Source organism: Aulonocara sp. 'chitande type north' Nkhata Bay, linkage group LG7 (assembly GCF_057382095.1).
Source record: "Aulonocara sp. 'chitande type north' Nkhata Bay isolate Kocher_YH1m ecotype deep benthic linkage group LG7, A_spYH_male_GT1.1, whole genome shotgun sequence".
NCBI classification, from domain to species: domain Eukaryota; kingdom Metazoa; phylum Chordata; class Actinopteri; order Cichliformes; family Cichlidae; genus Aulonocara; species Aulonocara sp. 'chitande type north' Nkhata Bay.
In genome coordinates, this window is record NC_141350.1 from 8,120,603 (window position 1) to 8,140,304 (window position 19,702).

Sequence of the window (19,702 nt, forward strand, 5' to 3'; positions counted from 1 at the left end):
CTCTCCACCTAGAAAACCTAAAGGCATGGTCCATCATGATTCCCATCAGACAGACAAACAAGAAAAGGCCTGCAGTATGAGCTCACGCAGGGCAAGCCAGCATGACACTGCATGCCTGGGAGTGTGTGTGAGTCTGAGTCCTTGCATCTACGTGTGCGTTTGTGTGTGATGCGCTTAGCATCGAGAGGGTGGTAATCTGTAAATCTGCTTTGCCTTGGGCAGGTGGTGTGAAACTTGGCAAGCAAGACAGAATGAGAGACAGACAGACATCGTGTGAATGACAGATGAGTGTGATAGAGAGAGGAAAAAGAAACCACGTGAGAGTGGTTTAGATTATATAATTAGCTGGTTTTTTATTCCTATGTCACTTGTTTACATACTTATGCATACGTCTATATCAATTTAAAAAATATCTTAAATACAGGCTAGTAAAAGTTTAATCACAGGCTGCTAACATTTGTAACTGCAAGGATTTAAAAAAATATCTTATTGCTAACAAATCCCTGAAACCAGCAACCAGCTGATCCTATTATGAAGTATTCTCTGTGTAGCCGAAGGCGTTTACATCCTTCTCTTTCAACAGCCTCCCATTGTTGGCGAAAAAAAACTATTAAAAAACACATGAGCGTTTCCTTGCGTTGTAAATACTGGCTGGCATCAAATGTGTGCCATTAAAATCTACAGTGCTCAGCAGTTTTGGAGAATTGCTTCACTTCATTAAAGGAAAGAAAAGCGCAGATCATTAGGTTTTCTATTTATTTATTTGTTTATTTTTATAAGTAGTCCTGACTGATATCCACCTTAGAAAAGGAACGAAAGCTAAATAAATCACTAAACTTTTTACCCCGAACAATACAACATAGACTTCCTGAGGGCAAGTGAGAGCACAAACATTTAAAGTGGCCTTTTACTGACAGCCAAAACAAGTGACATGCAGCAGCCAGAGCCAACACATCTCTGTGCAGTTACTGCAGATCTTGCCCTCTCTGATCAAGGCAAACACCTGAGCAGGGCCTGGGTGGGAGCAGGTGTGAGCGAGACAAAAAAAATAATATTATAATACTCAGGCGGGCAGACAGACTGCCACAGACTAAGATAAAGCGTAGAGGGAGCAAAGGAGGAAGACAGCGGCAGCAAGCGGACAGGAGAGTGAGAGTAAGCAGGGAGGGAGGGAGAACGTGGTGGTACACGTGACGCTGGCTCAGCCACTGCAGGCTGTTACGTAAGCGCACCCCCTGCCCTGTCTCCTCATGGACTGAGCAGACTCTGCTTCTCTCCAATCCCTATCCCTGCAGCCGCTGCCCACTTTTTTTTCTCTTTCACTCACATGGCTCCTCACATGGCTGCTTCCCTCGCTCCCTCAATGACTCTCCCTCCATCTCTTTCACTCACTCTCCTCCACCCACTCATTGCACCCCAGGGGAGCCACCAACCTCTACTGCCTTTGCTGTCACTCTGTCTCTCTCCTTCTGTTTTTGTCTGTCTGCTTGCCTGCCTGCCTCCCTCTCTCTCTCATTATTTCCATCAATCGTTTTTCTCTCTCTCTCGTGCAGTAAGGCTGCAGCTCCACACTCAGGGCTACGCGGATATGACAAAGAGAGGCCGCAAATACATGCTCGAGCACACTCATGCACACCTACACAAACTGACATTTCACATATCGTTACCGCACTGTCTGGCTTCTCCAAGCCGCTTTTAAAAAAAAGTGACTGTTTTTCCACTTTGAATTCCTCTTATCTTGTTCCACACAACTGTTGAATCATTTGCCTTTCAAATAAAAAAAATAAAAAAAGCGCTCCAAAAAAACAAAAACAAAAAAAAAAACACATAGCTTGGCTGACTGACACACAATACAAACACAAAAAGGAAAAGCAAAACTCTGACTCCTCAAGCAGCTGGAAGTCAAACAAGTTGCCGTGTACTATATTGAGCAACGTAGTCCTGACAGTATTAGTAGTACCATTATACTGAAATAGAAGGTAAAAGAACATACATTTGTTCTGCTTTAATAAGCTGTGCCTTAAGTGGACTAATAATAATCACATGCATGCATGAAACATGCAAACGTGCTTTCCTACCACTTTTCTTTAAAACAAGACAAATGGAGCTGCAAACTGAGCAAAGCAGTGGACGATTAAAACAGGCCATGTCATGTTTTTGTGCGAACTGATAAAAGGTCTTTTACAGGAACGGTGCATCCTGTGTGAACTTCAGACTGGCACCTTCTCTCGCCACACAGCTGGAGCAAGAAGTAATTACAGGCTTGATGTTTTTGTACTTTGGCCCTCACCTTCCACCCCTGTCAATGTGAACAAACATGCGCGCTCTCGCACACGTAGCCACCTCTTTGAGTCTCCTCTACACAAATTTGCGTGTCATCCTACCAACTCTAGTCATTCACTTCCCGGGCCTCTGGCTGAGAGGGAGGTGCAGCAGGACAGGGGCTCCTGTACCCCCAACTCGCTGCAGTATTGATTTGTTTGTTCAGTGCGTTCCCCCACCACCACCTCCTCCTTCCTTTACTTCCTCCTTCCTTTTCTCCCTCTCAGTGTGAGTGTGTCCTCAAGTGCCTCCCTGCCTTATGTAACACAGAAAGGCCCACAGCATACTGATGAAGGGGAGTCTGGGCTCTGGGCTGACAGACCTGAGAGAAAACAAGCACTACGCTGCACTGCTATAGGAGCACAGCATTGCCAACACATGAAGTTGAGGATAAATCCAAAGCAAACTTTTGGATGTTCTCACTCACGTAATGTAACTTGTATGCAAAGGTGAATGTGACATCCTAAAACCATTCACTTGGTGAACTTGTTAAAGTCACCTAAAGTGTCATGTACTCACAGATTGCTCAAAGCTTTCCTTCTTTTCCAGCATCTCTCTGAGCGTCTTCAGGATCTTCAGACACAATTTATCCTCTTTGTCCATCAGCTTCTTGGTGTGTTTGATTAGTCTGGAAGAGCGATAAGAGTTGCTGCGTCATTTTGGTTTCTGGTTAATGCACTCGCTTGCTCACAAAACAAGGCCACGCTTTAATGATCACCGCAGGTGAAATCTCCCTCTCTGTTCCCAGAGGGTGTCATAGAGAAGAAATAGTGAGAGCACCCTCAGAGGTTTGATGATGTGTCTGAGTATTTTTTACAAAATGTATTTGTCAATTCATGCAGGCCACTGCCACAAATACTGACTTTTTTGCTACCATGCTCTCATTCACTTCATTTAAAGCTGAATGTGGCTCTATGCAATGATGTTCATTTATCATTTAAAGTGTGTTTTGCAAGTTTATTCTTTTTTGACTTTTCCAGCATCTACACAGCTGATAAAAAGGTGAAAAAAACATTGTCAAAAACTGCAAATAACTCCAAATACTAACTTAGTCATGCTGCTAGTTTTCCCAATGGTCAGACAAACACTTTAAAATGTGGCCTGCAGGCTGTCTTTGTTCTAAGGACAGTTTATAGAGAGCTGCTTACTTGGACATAAAAGCTCCACCCTCACAGCGTAAACGAGCAGGCTCTGGAAACAGCAGTTCTGGGCTGTGCAGAACATCCACCAGCACAGAAAACTCTGCCTGAACCTTTGGACTGAACTGCTCCTCCAGATGGGACACAACCCCCTGCACAACACAACAGATGCATTAAAAATGCTGCAGCAGAGACTGTAGTGCTGATGAGCATGCATGTTCATACATTACGTAATTTCAAGGGATGGCAATGTCAGTTTGTCAGGCCACTACTGTGACTATTGAAACTTTCTATATACCCAGAGGATAAATTCTAACAGCTTAGCACAGTCGTTAGATCAAAATGTTCATTTGCCTAATATTCCTTCTTGAGCATGTTGCACATTATCATAGACTCAAAGCACTGCAGTGTCAGAGCTGCTAGCATAGATGTAGACTCCCAGTGTTAGAATAAAGGTTCACCTGCAGCTTCTCTATGATGTTCTTATAGTCAGGCCCACCCAGTGGCTCCTTGCGAGGTCGTGTACGTGCAGAGATCCTCCAATCTTTAGCTGCCCGCTGCACCATATTACTATGGAACTTGAGAGACAAAGTGTTGACCTGGCTGTCCAGATCAACAGGGATGGCTATGGACCGTGCCTTAGCTGAAGGAAGAACACGTAGAACATGTAGGAGATGTCATTGTGAGCTTAACTTTACAGTCATGCGAAAAGGGAGGCTTTCACAGGACTCTATGCAGCCCTATGGAAAACTAAGCACACACCAAGTACTGCTTGCAAACGTCAATGGAGTGAAGCAACACTGTAAAAAAAAAATAAAAAAATAAAATAAAATAGAACGGGGCAAAATTCTTCCACAATGATGTCAGAGATTGTTAAAGTCATACAGAAACTAGTTACTTCAAGGTATAGCTGCTAAAAGCGGTTCCTCAAGCTACTGAGTCACAGGGTGTACTTAGTTTTTATAGGACTGCGTGGAGGTGTTGTGAAAGATCTCTTTTTCAAATATGTTTCAACCTCAAATGCAACCAAAGCCTAACTTTGGCTGATCCAGCAAAGGACAATGGAACTGTGCTGCACACGATTATGTCATATAATAAGTAAAATAAAGGACAATTGAAAAGCAACATTACAGCAATAAATATTGGTAAAAATTCAGATCAGCATATGCACTGTAAGATATGGATTAAAACTTTTTAAATATACAGTGAATGTGAAGTAATGAAACCATCTCCTATCGAGGCTGAAGAGCAAAGTTGCATCACTCACCCACATCGGACAGTGTTTTGATACAACTCTCAATATTAGCCTTCTGAGCTGAGCTGAGCCATGTGCAGTTGTAAATCCGGAAGGCTGACTGGAGGAGCTTGATGAAGATAGACTGGTTTGTCTACATGTTAAATAAAAGAAGAAGAAGAACTAGCAGGATGCTTTAACTTAAAAAGGCATAACCACAGAGAAATACAGAGGAACAATCAGATGGCATGACTTGAAAATTGAATGTCTCTGAGGTCATTACTGCATTACTGCTAAAAAAAAAAATAACTCAATCTTTATTAAATATGTTCACCATAAAGTTATCCAAATCCATGACATTTGCATGCTTGTCAGGGGTGAAGAGATACCTGTAGGTTAGAGTGATTAACAGAGAACTGAGAGCTGAAGAAACCCTTGACAATGGCCATCACCGTCTCCGTCACATACTTCTCCAGGGCTAGATCTGCATGGCTACGCTCCGTTGTAGTGTTGCACACCTAAATTACAAAAATCATGAAGAGGAATATGTCTATTATCATTTCTTATGCAATAGTCTTGACACATACACAGGCTCATAAGGAAAGAAAAAGAGGTGAATGAACCTGACTTACACTGGCCATGTCCACCAGGAAATTATCAAAGAGCTTCCAGATATGGGAGGAGGTGTAGATCTCCTTCATTTCGACCTCTGTGTCCACATAGCAGTGATTCACAAAGTTCACATAAGCAGTTTTGACCTTAGGGCGAGAAATTAGAAAAAGCAATGTCCAATTAGTTTTTGAAGGCACACAGCACTGAAACATAACCAAAAATGTCTTTACAGAAGGATGGCGATATTATTTATCTTTACCCTACACCTCAATGTGCATTCTTATTGTGTCGTAAAACTATCTGGTCACTACCTCTGGTATGCAATTCACATCAGTGACAACTTTAACAATGTCATCCAGCGGCAGCAGGGAATTGCATTTCAGCTCAGTGTAGACGTTCTTTCCCTCGGTACAGGCAGCCAGCAGCTCCACGAGTGTGTTATGATACGCCAGAGCTCCATACTCATCGGCCCGCTCCCGCTCAGAGCCCATCATTTGCAACAACACCTGGAAAGACGAGCGGTCGTTGTAGAACACCAGCACGTCCTCACCAGCGTTCACCAGCTGGAAACGCAAACAGAGAACCCAAGAAGAAGAAAGGTTTAAGGAAGAGTCTCGCACACCGGCATTCATTTAAAAGTAAGCATCAAAAAAAGCCTTTCAATTTATAATTGATTCTTTGTGTAGTGCGCAAGTATTCTCATCTTCTCAAGTTCAGTGAAAACCAAACATGAAATGTTATGATTAGTAATAACAATCTGTCACATGTTAAATTTAAATAACCAGTTAGATGAGTGGCTGCAGTTATTAAGAAAAATACATGATAACTGATTTGGAGAACTTCCACATGAGTGTTTCCTGTTCATAAGATTATTTTTTTCCCATTTTTCACACAAAAAACAAACAATAAAAACAAACCTCTGTCATGACTTTGTCCTGACATTTCTTTACATATTTTGTATCAGCCTTCACAATGGTTTGCAAAAACTTGAGGTACTGAACATGTCTTCCGTGCGTTTCGATGCAGTGGACAAAATGATGGACCACCCGCTCACTGATCTCATTGCACAGCTGGTAGTTGTTCATAAAGATGTGGCGCATCGTCTCAGCTTCCAGCAGCTGGAGAAAAGCAAAAGTTGTGAAGATGATAACGTTCACTTAAACGGCACACTGAATCATTCATCAAAAGAAACCATACGGCTGTCGCACTACTAGAAAGAGGGCACCCAAAGGTATGCCAGCATGAGAAAAAGTGGAGCATAGTCATGTCTACACACCCCTGGAGTGAGGAAGAGGTTCAGCTGTTTATGTAGGAGAACTTGATTCTGATGGTTTCCTTTGCAAAAGTTTTGGAGAAATGTATGTGCCAGGGTCATGATGTCATTCATCTTGTCATCACTCTGTGAGAACATGGCACCGGGGAAATAAAAGATGATTAGAGAATCAGGAAGACATCCAGTAACTATGTTGCACACAGAGTGAAGCAGAAAATCATTGAACTGGCTGTTGTGTACACGGCTTACCTTCTCATAAGGGATCTGCAGCAGGTCCAGCACCACTGTATGAGCTCCCATGTTCTTCAGCAGCCTCTGCTGCTGCACGCGACTCTTCTTGTTGCCGTAACACAGCTTACTGAGCCGCAGCAGGATCTATAGATGAGACCCACAAATTTTTTTCTCAGATGCACAAGAGCCCAACAGACATTTTACAGGAACACACTTGAGATAAGGATGTGCAGCGCACCTCTTTTACTATTTTATAGTTGTTTGCCTTGTTACCGTCAATCTGAGGTTTACTTTCCCCATCCTGCACTGGGCTCAGAACAGCCTCCTGAGAGAGACATGAGACATGTGAAAACAGTTGTGCTCAATGTCCACTTTAAAACAGGTCTGTTTTTAATATGAAACAATCTTATCCCATCTCAGTGAGTTATTAAAGTGTGTTCAAAGACTTCCAGCACTCACGGAGATGCTCTAAAAATAACAGTAAAAATAAAAATTTGTCACACACAAGTGCCTAAATGCAGTTCCCTGTGAAGTCAGACATTTTTTACTAATTAAGCTAACAGAACAGTTGGACTTTTTCATTAGCTGTGAAGAAAAAACAACAATCATCGAAACCATTTACAGTGCAGAAGAATTACTGATGGCCCATTTAACACAAACAGTAATTTCTGAGAGAGCTGAAAATGTCATATCCAATTCTAAAACGTTACTTTTAGATGTTGCTTCTAGATGCTTTACTTTTAAATACGAGCACAGCACCTCAGTGTTTGGCTCTTTGGCCATCTTGGCAGCAAGTTCTTCACCGGTGTAGACTACACTCTTCTCCACCCACAGCTCTGACTTCTCAACGGTCAGACGCAGCTGGTCCAGATCCGACTTGATCTGCTTGTAGTTCTCTACATCCTGCTCTGACACGAGCAGCTGCACCTAAGACACACACGCGCACAATGAAGAGTCAGTCAGGGATATTCCTAAAATATGTATAACCAAAAGAAATTTCTATCTTCTAATAAGTCTCTGTGTACCACTTTGGAGTCAAACTGGCTCTGAGGCAGTTTTTTTTTCATCTGAGGAATCTCTTAGTGATGCATTTTAGAGCTGTTGCCTCTTTAGAGAACACTCCTCCTCCAAACTGATTACATCAACCAGTACTGAAAAAAATAATCGCTTAACTCAGAAAGTGCAACTGCTTTGTTGTTACCTGTTTGAAGGCCTCCAGCACCTCAGATCTCTGACTGAAGTGTTTAAAGAGGAGCTGCAGAGACCCAGATACCAGTGGGGGGTAATCTTGCATGATGAGATAGATCAGAACCCTCAAAAATGTCCGGCCATCCTCACCGTCCAGCTCCACCGCGCTCCACTCAGAGCTGAAGTCAGAGCTGTGCATATTTAAATTTTAATTTGCTTTATCTGAATGTTTGAAAGCATATTAAAAAACACTGGCATACATTTCCTGTCTGTCTCTACTGTCAATCTAATAAAGGCATAAATGCCCTAACAAATCATGCGGAGTCAATAAATAGGCACATGTTCACCTACCTTTCTACAAACATGCTCTCTGCTTTTTGTACAATCTCATCTATGTCAGGTTCACAAGCTGAAGACAAAAATAAAATGAAAGAAAAAGTGACGTGAGCAGACTGCAGTAATTAACACAGGATAATGTAATAAATAACTTTTCTGCATTTGCACGGTAAGAGAGGAAAGTCTCACGTGTTATTGGAGGCACATCGGCCAAAGACATCGAGCTGTCAGTTAAGGCCCTGTCCCCAAACGCTTTCTTGTAGATCGACAGTAAGTATGTGATCCTGTAATCCAACCTCACACTCAAGATGAACTGTCAGAAAAAAACAAAGTTCACAAAAAAAGTGTCAAGCACTGGAAAAAGAAAATGCAGCAGTGATGGTAAGCAGAACATATAGAAGTGCCACTGACTTGCAGGATCTCGATGATCTTTAGTTTTGTGTCCATCACCATCAAATCCTCATTTTCAGGCAGGAAGAGCACCTTCCCATAGCGTAGAGAAGGAGGAGAGTCAGGGAGGATGTGTGGCACACCTCGACTCATCACCATCTGAGTCATCATTTCACCAACACCGTGGATCGTTCGCAGGACATTGTTGCCTAAAGAAAATAAGATTTATACATGTCTCATTATGTGTTTGTGTGTGTCAAGTCAATTGAAGTTAGATTACGTTCATTAAAAGCTAGGAAAGTCAAGAGAAACAAAATGCTACACAGCTATGAAAAAGTATTTGCCTCTTCTTGATTTCTTAGTGTTTTCAGCATATTTGTCACATTTCACATCATAAAACTTTAAGCTATCCAAACCTACCTGCCCCATGTGAAAAAGTAATGAATAATAAATGAATTACTTTTTCACATATAGTCACATTAATGACAAATCATGAATCATGAATTAACTGTGATAAACCCCTTTTTTTTTTTGGCAGGTATCGCAAACACTTGATTGCAGCTCTTGTTGCAAAGAGTGGCAAAACCAGTTATTAGGCTTAGGTGGCAATTGCTTTTTCACACAGGGCAGGTGGGTTTGGATATCTTTTTCTCCACTCAGTTAATTAAAATCATAATTTAAAAACTGCATTTTCTATTTAAACTGGTTATCTTTGCGTGATTTTACAAGTTGTTTAAAATATAAGGGGTGACAGATATTCTGAAAACCTATGAAAAAAGGAAAGGGGCAAAAACTTTTTCACAGCATCGTAGATGACCCAGATGTTTCTCCAGCTGAAGAAAAGTTAATATATAGTTAGTGTTTTCATGTCATTAAACCTCAACACCATTTGTATCTACCAGTCTGTTCACCAATCTTAAAAGTTTTAATTTTTGTTTAAATTCTATCTGCATTGCATGAGCAGATCTGTCATTTCCTCTGTTCTCTGCATTTTTTAAATTTAGATTAAAAAAAAAATTCAAAGACACACATACAGTAATTTAAACACATAACTGCACTAACCGCCAGCCTCTGGGCCTTTGCTGAGCTTGTTCAAGGGGCTGGCCGGGTACTGGACAAAATCCAAGATGGACAGCAGAGTGCGCGTGAGGCGCAGCAACTCACTAAAGCTATAAAAACCAAAGTAAACCAGATTTCGAGCCAGGTTCACCACCTGAAAGAGAAATCAAACATGATCCATCATTAAAACAACCCAATAAAACCAGTAAATGAAAAAAAAAAAACATGCCAAAGTTATATCTGAAGTTTTGTTTATCCTACCTCCAATGTGAGTTCATTCTTAGCTTTTTCCTCAAAAGGATGAGCCTGGTTTAGCACATCCTTAAGATATTCTTCCACAAACTCCATAGTTGGAGCAAACTTCTTCTTCATTTCCTCCGTTGAGCTGTCAGTTGACTCATACTCAAACCTGTTGAAGCCATTAAAATCTACATGTAGTCACTCACAAATTGTACTTGTAAACACATATAACCCAACACGTAGATGCTCACTCATTAATGTTGATCTTGGAGGGGATCTCGGTCCAGAGGCGGGCATAGCGCACAGGAACCACGGACTCCTGTGGGTCACGATCCACATGCATATGCAACATGAGGCGGCAAAAGGAGGCTCTGAGGTTGTAGGGCAGGCAGTCGTCATACATGCACCGCAGGAGCAGATCCACAGATAGCTGACTGGAGATCTGGTTGATGGCTAGGTACTGTCGGTCCAGACACATTTTAGCAAACAGGTTTAACTGGTATCTGTGGAGTAGAAGAAGAAATTGTCAGAAAAAGGGGAAAATGGTTTCTGTGCACGCATTTGTGGAACTGAATGTTAAAGAGACCTGTAGTAGGTAATGATCTCGGCATCACACTTGTGGCTGGCCTTAGCATCCTGGGCCATGTGGCGGATGGATTTGCCATGAGGCTCCTTGTTGCTGTCGATCCAATAGAGCCAAACCTCCTCCTCCTCCCCCTCTTCTTGTATCAGAGAGGACTCCAGGTTGCTGGACTCTATGTTTGAGATTAGTCTTGGAAGGATAAAGGAGCGAGTGAGACATTAAGTAGTAGCTAGAAAAACTGCTCACTTTACACACTGATGTAGAGCTGCTGCTGCTGAAAATATACATTTCACAAGAGGTAGATGCTCTGGAGGAAACGGCAGTCTCGCACGCTGTGCAAAGGCATCACATATTGGAATTTTTTTTTTTTTTTTTAATGGTTCGGGACATTTTAAAATATAACAATCACCAGGTGTGACTCACTTGGTCTGGATGAGGATATCTGCATTGGAAGGATTCAGCATGAATTTACAGATAAGCTCTTGTGTGATGGGGATGGCCGTCTTGTTGGACACACAAAGATCAGACAAATAGTCCAGAAATCTGTGCAAAGCAGAGCAGACATGAAATGCCGAGGTTTGTTCAAATATATATTTACATTTAAGATTAACCAGTATATATAAAAATAGAAGAAATAAAAGATATCAAGTAAGTAAGCAGCAGCTGGAAGAAAGATTTGAACTAATTTAACACTTTTCCAGCATTTTTTCCCTCCATGTAATTGTTCCCTGGGGTTGTCTAATATTTGGGAGGTCTGCTTGACTGACCTGGGTTCTCTGTTGCGCCTCAGCAGGTTGACAAAGGTCTCAATCTCTCTGGCTGTAATGTGTTTTTCCAGCAGCTTGCGGTTGTTGTGCACCAGTGCAGTGATCGTGTCTTCAGCCAGAATCTCATACCCGATCTGAGACTGCATGATTGTGAATTTTTTGGCTATATATTCCTGCATGAGGAAACAAACATGCGTTTATCAGCACTCGTAATGCAGAACGTGGTGAAATAAAAGTGTGTGTGTATATATGTGTGTGGGTGAGACTCACCAAAGGACTTTTGTTTTATTAAAATAAATAATAATAAATAAAAAACTGGATTTGCAATAAAATTAAAGAAGGGAATGTTTTCATACATTTTGCTGTTTTGATCATCATAGCACAATTGTTGACTGAATGTTGCCATGTATTTTTCTTTTTGAGACCTACTACTTCGATTGCGACCATTAACACATCAGTTGGGGTCCCCAATAGATTTTTTCAGACCATCTGGCAGAATCTATACTGGTTTCAGTCAAAAGCCACCTCTATCCTTAGCTACCTCACATCTTATTGACACTGTTAATGACCCTGATGACAACTCAATGAAAACTCAATATCAGCTTGTATGGAGGCCAGAGAACAACTTTCCTGGCCTGAAAAAAAAAAATAAAATAAAATAAATCAACAAAGTGCCAGAGACTTTGTTGCTACATGATTTTATTATTTTATTATTTTCCCCGCACTGGTTAGCTGATCAAACCCAAAAACAGCAACTTATATACAGCATGACAACATACCTGGTTCTTGCGATAGTCCTGTTGGGAGTGGCGTAGGATCCTGTAGCACAGGCTGAACATATACTTGTAGTGAGCATAGCGCTGGTCTCCCAGTTCCTCCAACCTTAGCATTGGCCCGTCGCCACTATCTGTAAATGAAGCCTTCAGGATGCCAAATATCTAGACAAGCAAAAACCACAATGCACTGATAAAGAACGGAACACAAAATGTTTTTATTGTAATTTAGCTGTATCATTCGTTGCAGTAGACTTTTGCACCGGGGCCTTTTTTAATACTTAGTACCAATCAGCACCTGTGTTTACATATTCCTGACCTGGGCAAGGATGTTTTGTTCCCGCATGAGTTTCTGCCGCTCCCGGTTGGGCGTGGATGTGACCACAGACAGAACGTCCTCTCCGTTGTTGGGCACCACACACACAAAGTAAACCAGGTCCTCCAAAAGCTTAGTCACAAACCTGAAATATGCAGGAATGAAATATTACATCAGAACATGAAGTACGCACATCATCTGGTGTTACGTGTGTCGCGGTGCTTGCTTTTCTATACCTCCTCTCATTTTGAGTAATACTGGCGTTGAAACACTTCTTCACAGTGGACTCCAAGACTTTGTTTGCATCATTAGCAAAGTCCAAGTCTCTGACCTCTGATAGGGGAACAGACACAATGGCGAACGCTTCTTTGTCCTCTTTAGTAGAACAGGTGCCAATCTATTGTGACAGCCAAAAAAATATGTTAAGTAATCTATCTAGGGTTAGTGCGAGTGTGTGAGTGTGGCCATATTCAGACCTTGAGCATAACTGGACGCTCCTCATCTGCATCAATGGGGACGTTGGTGCTGGTCACCCAGGTGTTGGTGCACAGGTGTCTAAGTCTTACATAGGAGTTTCTGAGGAAGGACAATTTATTCACAGCATGAATGTCAGTTAATTATTTATCTGCGGTAAAATAATTAAAAGTGATCCATCCAGTAAAGTCAATTAACCTACATCCATTCTTAAATTGTTATTTTTAGCAGCAGCAAGACTTTGGGATACTGAAAGTCACAAATTCCCATTACAAAGCTAAAATTTCTGTTTTTTAACAGCTATTCCAACTTTTACTCCAATGGTTTGTGATTGATTTTTTTTTTTACAATTTACAGACATTAACCTAGAATGTGTTCCACTTATTGTGAACTGGAATAACCTTTAATAACGCTGTTTTACTCCATCCCCCATGAGTCACTATAATTATTACTAACAACAAAATTTAAGTAATCTCAAGAAAAAGGGTCAGAAGTTAGAACTAGAAAGTGCATTTTCTGAAGAAACTGCAGTGTGAATGCTTGAATCTGAATGTATGCACTGAAATGAATTAATTACTGAATTTAAGTTAAAAATCTTGAATGAGATAAAAAAAAAAAAACCCGAATTTAACCTGAAAACAAAAGTGCTGAACTGCTAAAAGCTGAAGGTTACACAGAAGAAGAAGTTGGAAAAAAGCTGAAAATGTTTTAATTGTAAATTAGAAAAACCTAAGAAATGAGAAAAGAACATTTAGAGTCAGAAAACATCTGAAAAAATATTAAAAGGTCATATTCTTTGAATCACTGAATGACTAAAATGTGATCCCTCCACTTGGACCCACACAGTTTAAAAAGTTTACATCTCTGAGCTTTGAAAGACAAGATGTTGGAAAAAGAACAACGATGGCGACGTTTTGAGGGTAAAATGATGGCTTTAACACTGTGGACACAGCAGCAGTTGAAAGAGAAGTGTTTAAGATGAATCTTGGCAGAGTGAGAGAGAGAGCTCGTTAAGCAGGCAGGTGTGAGCCTGGTTGCTATAGTGACCGCACCCAATGGCTCCATACACACGTACACAGACATGCGCCTCACTTTTGCTGCTTAAAATGAACAGAAAAGTCAGGCCGAAACAAATCGCTCCCAAATGAAAAGTAAAAGTCGTATTGACAAAATTCTTTCACCGTGAGCGACAGCAATGTCTAGTCTACCTAATTCTCAGTTTTCATGCCTGTGGAGCTTATTATATGGACGTGGTGACAGTGGAAAGACACCATGCTCTTCTGATTTTCAAACGAACCTTCTGAGCCATTTTAACATTAGAGTCTATGGAAGAGTTGGAGGGAGGAGGCTGTGCATTGGTGACATTTATGAAAGAACCATAACACCTAATACAATAGTAAACACATTGGATGAAAGAGGACAGCCATGGCTACGTTTTGAGGGTAAAATCATACCTGTAGAGCAAACGCTGCGGACACAGCAGCAGTTTTAAAAAAGATTTTAAGATTAATTTTTTTGCTCCTCTCACTCTAGCAGTTGAGCTGCCTCACTCTAGCCCCAACATTCCGTCCCATACACACCCATTATAAACTCTGAAACGGGTGAAAAAACATCATGAAACTTAAACTGGAACTGAAGAAAAAGTATAATAGATATTGAAAAGATAAATACAAGTTGAATAGTTGAATGTCTTGTCTTCGTTTTAAAGTTTGAATGGTGGCTCTATGTCAATGTATGTGGAAGTAGTAAGAGTTTAAAAATGAGTAAGTTGAATGAGGATTTGAAGGGTCTCCCCATTGAAATACATTATAAATTTTTGTTGAATAAAGTTGAATAAAATTAAAAATATAAATGTTAAAAATATGAAAAATAGAAGCAGTCATGTCCAAAAGAATAGGAATCTAACGGTGTTTGAATGGTTTTTCTAAGTTGAACGGTTTTGAAGTTATAGGATTACAAAAAACGTACGGAATAGATAAAATATAATAATAATAATAATAATAATAAAGATTCGAATAACAATACTGTGAATGCTTTTCAAGCATTCACACTAATTAGAAATGGAAGATTTTCTGACATGAGCTACTGTGAGCCTCCTGTGGAAGTTAAAGCTGTGACCTATTTTCTTTAGCGTTGGGAATAACTGACCTGGGCACGAGACAGTCGGCACGCTGCAGAGTGGTGGCATCCAGCTCAAACAGAGATGAAATGTCATTCCCATGAGGAACAGAAACCAAGGTGAAAGCAATCCTTTCTGCTGCTTGATTCTTCTTCTTCGAGTACACAATATCGGTCTCATTCTGAAGCGTACACACGCACATACACACCCACAAAAACAAAGGAAGTAAACATTTGTGTGTGCAGTTTAAAAGCTTATATGGCACAGGCAAGTTACTCGTCAGTCAGAGTCTGTTTCAACTATCAGACTCAACACAGCACAGCAAGCGCAGAGTCGATGCTGGTTTAACTTGAGAAAAAAAAGAATCTCTCTGCAGAGCTCGGCTACGCAAATGGGTCAATTGAAGAAAGTCGTACAGAGTGCAACTCATTAATACACAGGTTAATGGGGTTATTGTGCAAATTATCCTCCTGAACCATTGCATCAAAATGCTTATTTTTGTTGCTCAAACGTCTAAAAGTCAAAAGAAAATTGACTGAAAAGTTTTAAACTTTTAGTGACTCAAATTGTTCAAGTTTTTTTGGTTTGCTTGTTTTTTGGGTTAATGCTAGTTCCAGCTACTCATGATTGCTTTTAAATACAGCATGTAATATTGCATACATACAGTGGAGTTGCACAGGAAAGAAAAACTGTTTTTTTATGACATTATACACAAAGTAATTAACAGGCTAACAGGCTCTGGATCGGACTGGTAACTCTCAAGTGTATTGAGTGACTTCATGTATGTAAATCACGATGTTCTCCAAAAGTTGATTTTGTTCATCTGGACGTAGCGTTTTGTGGGAGAAACGTTTCGTCACTCATCCAAGTGACTTCTTCAGTCTCAGCTGACTGCAGGTTTCCCCAAATCTTATAAACAGTACATTTGCACAATGACTGAAACCAGCCCACTGAAGGAACAATGGGCTGGGAGGTCAGTTCCTTAATCTGAAGAAGTCACTTGGATGAGTGACGAAACGTTTCTCCCACAAAACGCTACGTCCGGATGAACTGAATCAACTTTTGGAGATTTACCTACCTGGATGATTGAGCATGCATCAAATCACAATGTTATTTTTATCCTGCTTTCCTGCACTTTCCTATTTTTTCTACACTTCACTACCATTCAAAGTCATTATCTTTAACTACTACTTCTTTCAGTTGCTCCTTTTTTAGGGGTCGCCACAGTGGATCATTTGCCTCCATATCACAACATCTCTAGCATCCTCCTCTGTTACACCAACCCTTTGCATGTCTTGCTTCACTACATCCATGAACCTCCTCTTTTCCTCTTGCCTGGCAGCTCCATATTCATCTCAGCGTCACCTCTGTAACCAGACCCGCCCCTCCAAAATACTAATTTCTAATCCTCTTACTCCCGTTCATCACCAGAGGAAAAAATCTTAGCATTTTTAAGTCTACTACCTCATGCTCAGCCTCCTGTTTTTTTGTTAGTGTCACATCTCTAAGTCATACATCATAGCAGGTCTCACTATATGTTGAAAACCTTCCCTTTCACTATCCTTCTGTCACAAATCTCCCTGTACACTTATTTCCACCTTTTCACCCTCCTCCGCACCCTCTTCTTCACCTCTCTTGTTCGCTGTAATTTCAGGAATTTAAACTAATCCACCTTCACTACTTCCACTCCTCAAATCTTTATCATTCCCTTATCTCCCCCCATCTCATTCACACCCATGTGTTTCATTCCTCTTCTCGCCAGTGCATTCCTCCACCTGCTACATACTCCGACTGCAGCTCACGTCCTCTGCAAACATAGTTCACTGGGAACTTAAATTAAACGAAAACCTAAAGTGCGAGTGCAAAAAAGGTAGTCTGGTTTTGTGAAAATAGCGATGAGAAAAAACAAATCAATGACAGTAATTCAGATTATTTCAATAAAAAAAAATCTTCTTTTCTGTAGCTGCACTCAAAAAAAACTTCGGATTACAAGATTAAACAGAAAGTTTGATTCAAGCGTTTCGTTGACTCTACAATTTTTCCACCCATGTAAAAACTTTTGATTGATCTGATAAACAGTTTAGCACTGAAGGCAGTAAAAAACTTTTTGTTGTTCTCCTCATGTGCAATCTAGCAAATCTACCAACATCCCAAGGCAATAATTCAAATTGTACTCGCATACCCAATGGAAAAAAGATCCAGTACATCCGGCTGCACAGTAAATATTCAGCCACGCTGAAATAAAATTGTAAGTATTGGCTCTGCACTGACATACCTAGTGTCAAGTTGTTGTGTTTTTCCATGCATACACCTAAATAAGACCTAATGTTGATTAATTGAGTACAAATTACACCGAAAACACAAAGAGCCGGGACTTCTCCGTGTGTTGTGTCAGACACTGCAGTACTTAGGCTCCTAAAGAGCGCAGATACTGCAGATAATGGTGAGGGTTAATTTCTCCCACTGTTCTCTGCATGTCAATGGGAAGCTCCCCGGAGCTGCCTCCATGCCTCAGCTTCTCCATCCTCCCACTCTCCTCCTCCCCTCCTCCACCTCCCCCTCCGCTCTGCTAGTGACTCACCCCACCAGCTTAGCACAGCCGAGTGGAGCAGAGCAGACAGCACGTCTGCCTCCCCTCCATCCCCTCTCGCAGGGCACCCCCACACACCCAGACGTTATGTAAGGAGCCCCCCGTGTGTCTGAAATTCAGCATGTGCATGAGAAAGTGTGCGAGACTGAGAGAGTTGGTGTGCATGCTCCTTGCATTGCCAGAATACAAATGTGCAAGCTCGCTAAGAGCTGAAAGAAATGTCTAGATATAGATTTGGAGTTTGGCAGAGTTTGTGTGTGTGCGAGAGAGAAAGAGAGAAAGGAACTGGTGGTATTGCATAACCAAATAATGGGGAGACAGAGAAGTTTGAAGTTGCAACGCATTTACCTTAAAAACACAGTTTGAAGTTTCTCTCGTGTTAATTAACTCGTCTTATTTCAGTTGAATTTAGAAAAAAGAACAATAATTAAACGTGCTCTAAAATTCATTAATACTGACAGTGCCTTAGTATTAAGAATATATAAGCAAAATTAAAGTAAGCCACAGTCTGATGTCAAGGGGGTGTGATAATACATGTAAATCAGCTTGTTTACCTGATTCACATCTCCTTTGGTCTCCACAGTTTTGGGTATGAATTCAGGGTTTACCTGCAGAGAGACGATGACCCGTCAGTGGCCTCAGATCTAGAAAGCTCTGATGACAGAGTCATTATCATCATCAACACCTAAAACAATCTATTCAACAGCAACGCACGGGTGATAGTGGGCATAACAATGGGAACACTGCCACCTACAGCACATCATCTAAAATCCTCTTCAGCTGTGCTCACTCAAAACTGAAAAGCAGGTGCACTCAGCTTGAACAATAAACACCATATGATTATTAATGTCAGCTGATTTTTAAAAGCAGGTAACATAAAAAAAAAAACCTCAGCTGCCAGGTAATTTCCAGTCGCCAGGTGTTTGAAGCGGAAGAGACTGTTCCACTGTCCAGCTCCGCTCCGACAGGGGTCATAGTGCACAACCTGACATAAGGACACAAAATAAGAAGCTTTAGGTTTTTTTTTTATCAGAGATTAGCATGTTTTCAACAGTATCACTCCAAAGAATGTATTTCAGTGTCCAGCAGTTGAGAGGAGCTTTAATTATCTTGCTCACAGCTTGTATGTGAATTAGAGTACTGCACATATATTTAGACATATATCTGCACATTTAAAAAAAAAAGAAAAAAAAAGACAGCTGGTGTAAAAGCATTGAGATTAATTCGCTGAATGTAACACCGTGCGGTTACATGACCTGGAAGATTATGAACTAAAAGTCACACTGGCATAAATGCCTTGATTTTAAAGCTTTTGGTACGCCAACATCATTTTGCACCGCAGTATCAGAATGAGTCAGCGTCATCTCTTACACACTGGCAAGAACACAAGAATATTTTGTTTTCCGCAGACTGTTGCAACAACATGTCAGACACTGATACAGTAAGAGAAGTACATCCTGGCACAAACAGAGGGACAACAGGAACTTCAACTAACTGCAAGCTGATAAAGAGGAACATGCAGCACAACAGACGGGTTTATACAGAACTAAAGACGAGCACATGTCTTACATAAAGGGGAAATAATGTCATAAAGTCATGATTGAATGATCTTTTTTCATGGCAATTTTAATATCTGCTTATCCAAATTGTGCTGAGCACAGTTTACAAGTCAGGATTTTACTCTGTTAAAGCCGTGCCTGGCAGTTACTTAGAAGGAGAAACTGCCCCCTGAACGCCAAGTTACCCCGGGGCTGAATTCACCAAACATACTACGGTCACATCTTCAGTCTGTTCTATGCTTTACCTCAATCTCCCACAGAGCCTTGGAGCTGGTAGCAGAGGTGGCAGACTGCCGCAGTGTGGTCCTGAGAAAAACGTACTGATGATCCTTGTACTCGTCACAGGTTAGAAACTTCTCCTGCTCAGCATGAAACAACCTCACAACGTCTCCCTGACAGAGGACAGCAAACAAAAACATGAGTGCTACATAGCAGAAAACTGCATGTTACACATTTTAAGACGCATATAATGAATGTGGTTCCATTAAAAATAATGG

At 40.9% G+C, this 19,702-nt stretch overlaps 1 protein-coding gene across 2 annotated transcripts in view; it reads right to left on the reverse strand.

Moving 5' to 3' along the window:
• The window catches only part of itpr2 (inositol 1,4,5-trisphosphate receptor, type 2), a 61,233-nt gene that overhangs the window by 32,555 nt on the left and 8,976 nt on the right, over positions 1-19,702 (reverse strand). Inside the window, exons 8-37 of one of the 2 annotated variants that reach the window (XM_086298276.1) lie at positions 19,451-19,597; positions 18,536-18,631; positions 18,201-18,254; positions 15,086-15,237; positions 12,940-13,039; positions 12,700-12,860; positions 12,467-12,608; positions 12,154-12,312; positions 11,375-11,547; positions 11,031-11,150; positions 10,611-10,796; positions 10,276-10,527; positions 10,046-10,193; positions 9,788-9,938; positions 8,747-8,934; positions 8,525-8,648; positions 8,351-8,408; positions 8,013-8,178; positions 7,571-7,738; positions 7,050-7,136; positions 6,830-6,955; positions 6,584-6,706; positions 6,225-6,425; positions 5,619-5,870; positions 5,328-5,453; positions 5,085-5,213; positions 4,729-4,849; positions 3,923-4,104; positions 3,471-3,613; positions 2,842-2,950 (exon numbers count right to left, since the gene is read on the reverse strand). In XM_086298276.1, coding sequence (XP_086154402.1) covers positions 2,842-2,950; positions 3,471-3,613; positions 3,923-4,104; positions 4,729-4,849; positions 5,085-5,213; positions 5,328-5,453; positions 5,619-5,870; positions 6,225-6,425; positions 6,584-6,706; positions 6,830-6,955; positions 7,050-7,136; positions 7,571-7,738; positions 8,013-8,178; positions 8,351-8,408; positions 8,525-8,648; positions 8,747-8,934; positions 9,788-9,938; positions 10,046-10,193; positions 10,276-10,527; positions 10,611-10,796; positions 11,031-11,150; positions 11,375-11,547; positions 12,154-12,312; positions 12,467-12,608; positions 12,700-12,860; positions 12,940-13,039; positions 15,086-15,237; positions 18,201-18,254; positions 18,536-18,631; positions 19,451-19,597 — 4,344 coding nt within the window. Of the gene's footprint in view, positions 1-2,841; positions 2,951-3,470; positions 3,614-3,922; positions 4,105-4,728; positions 4,850-5,084; positions 5,214-5,327; positions 5,454-5,618; positions 5,871-6,224; positions 6,426-6,583; positions 6,707-6,829; positions 6,956-7,049; positions 7,137-7,570; positions 7,739-8,012; positions 8,191-8,350; positions 8,409-8,524; positions 8,649-8,746; positions 8,935-9,787; positions 9,939-10,045; positions 10,194-10,275; positions 10,528-10,610; positions 10,797-11,030; positions 11,151-11,374; positions 11,548-12,153; positions 12,313-12,466; positions 12,609-12,699; positions 12,861-12,939; positions 13,040-15,085; positions 15,238-18,200; positions 18,255-18,535; positions 18,632-19,450; positions 19,598-19,702 lie in introns of both variants that reach the window. The other variant, XM_086298275.1, reaches the window with a different exon arrangement.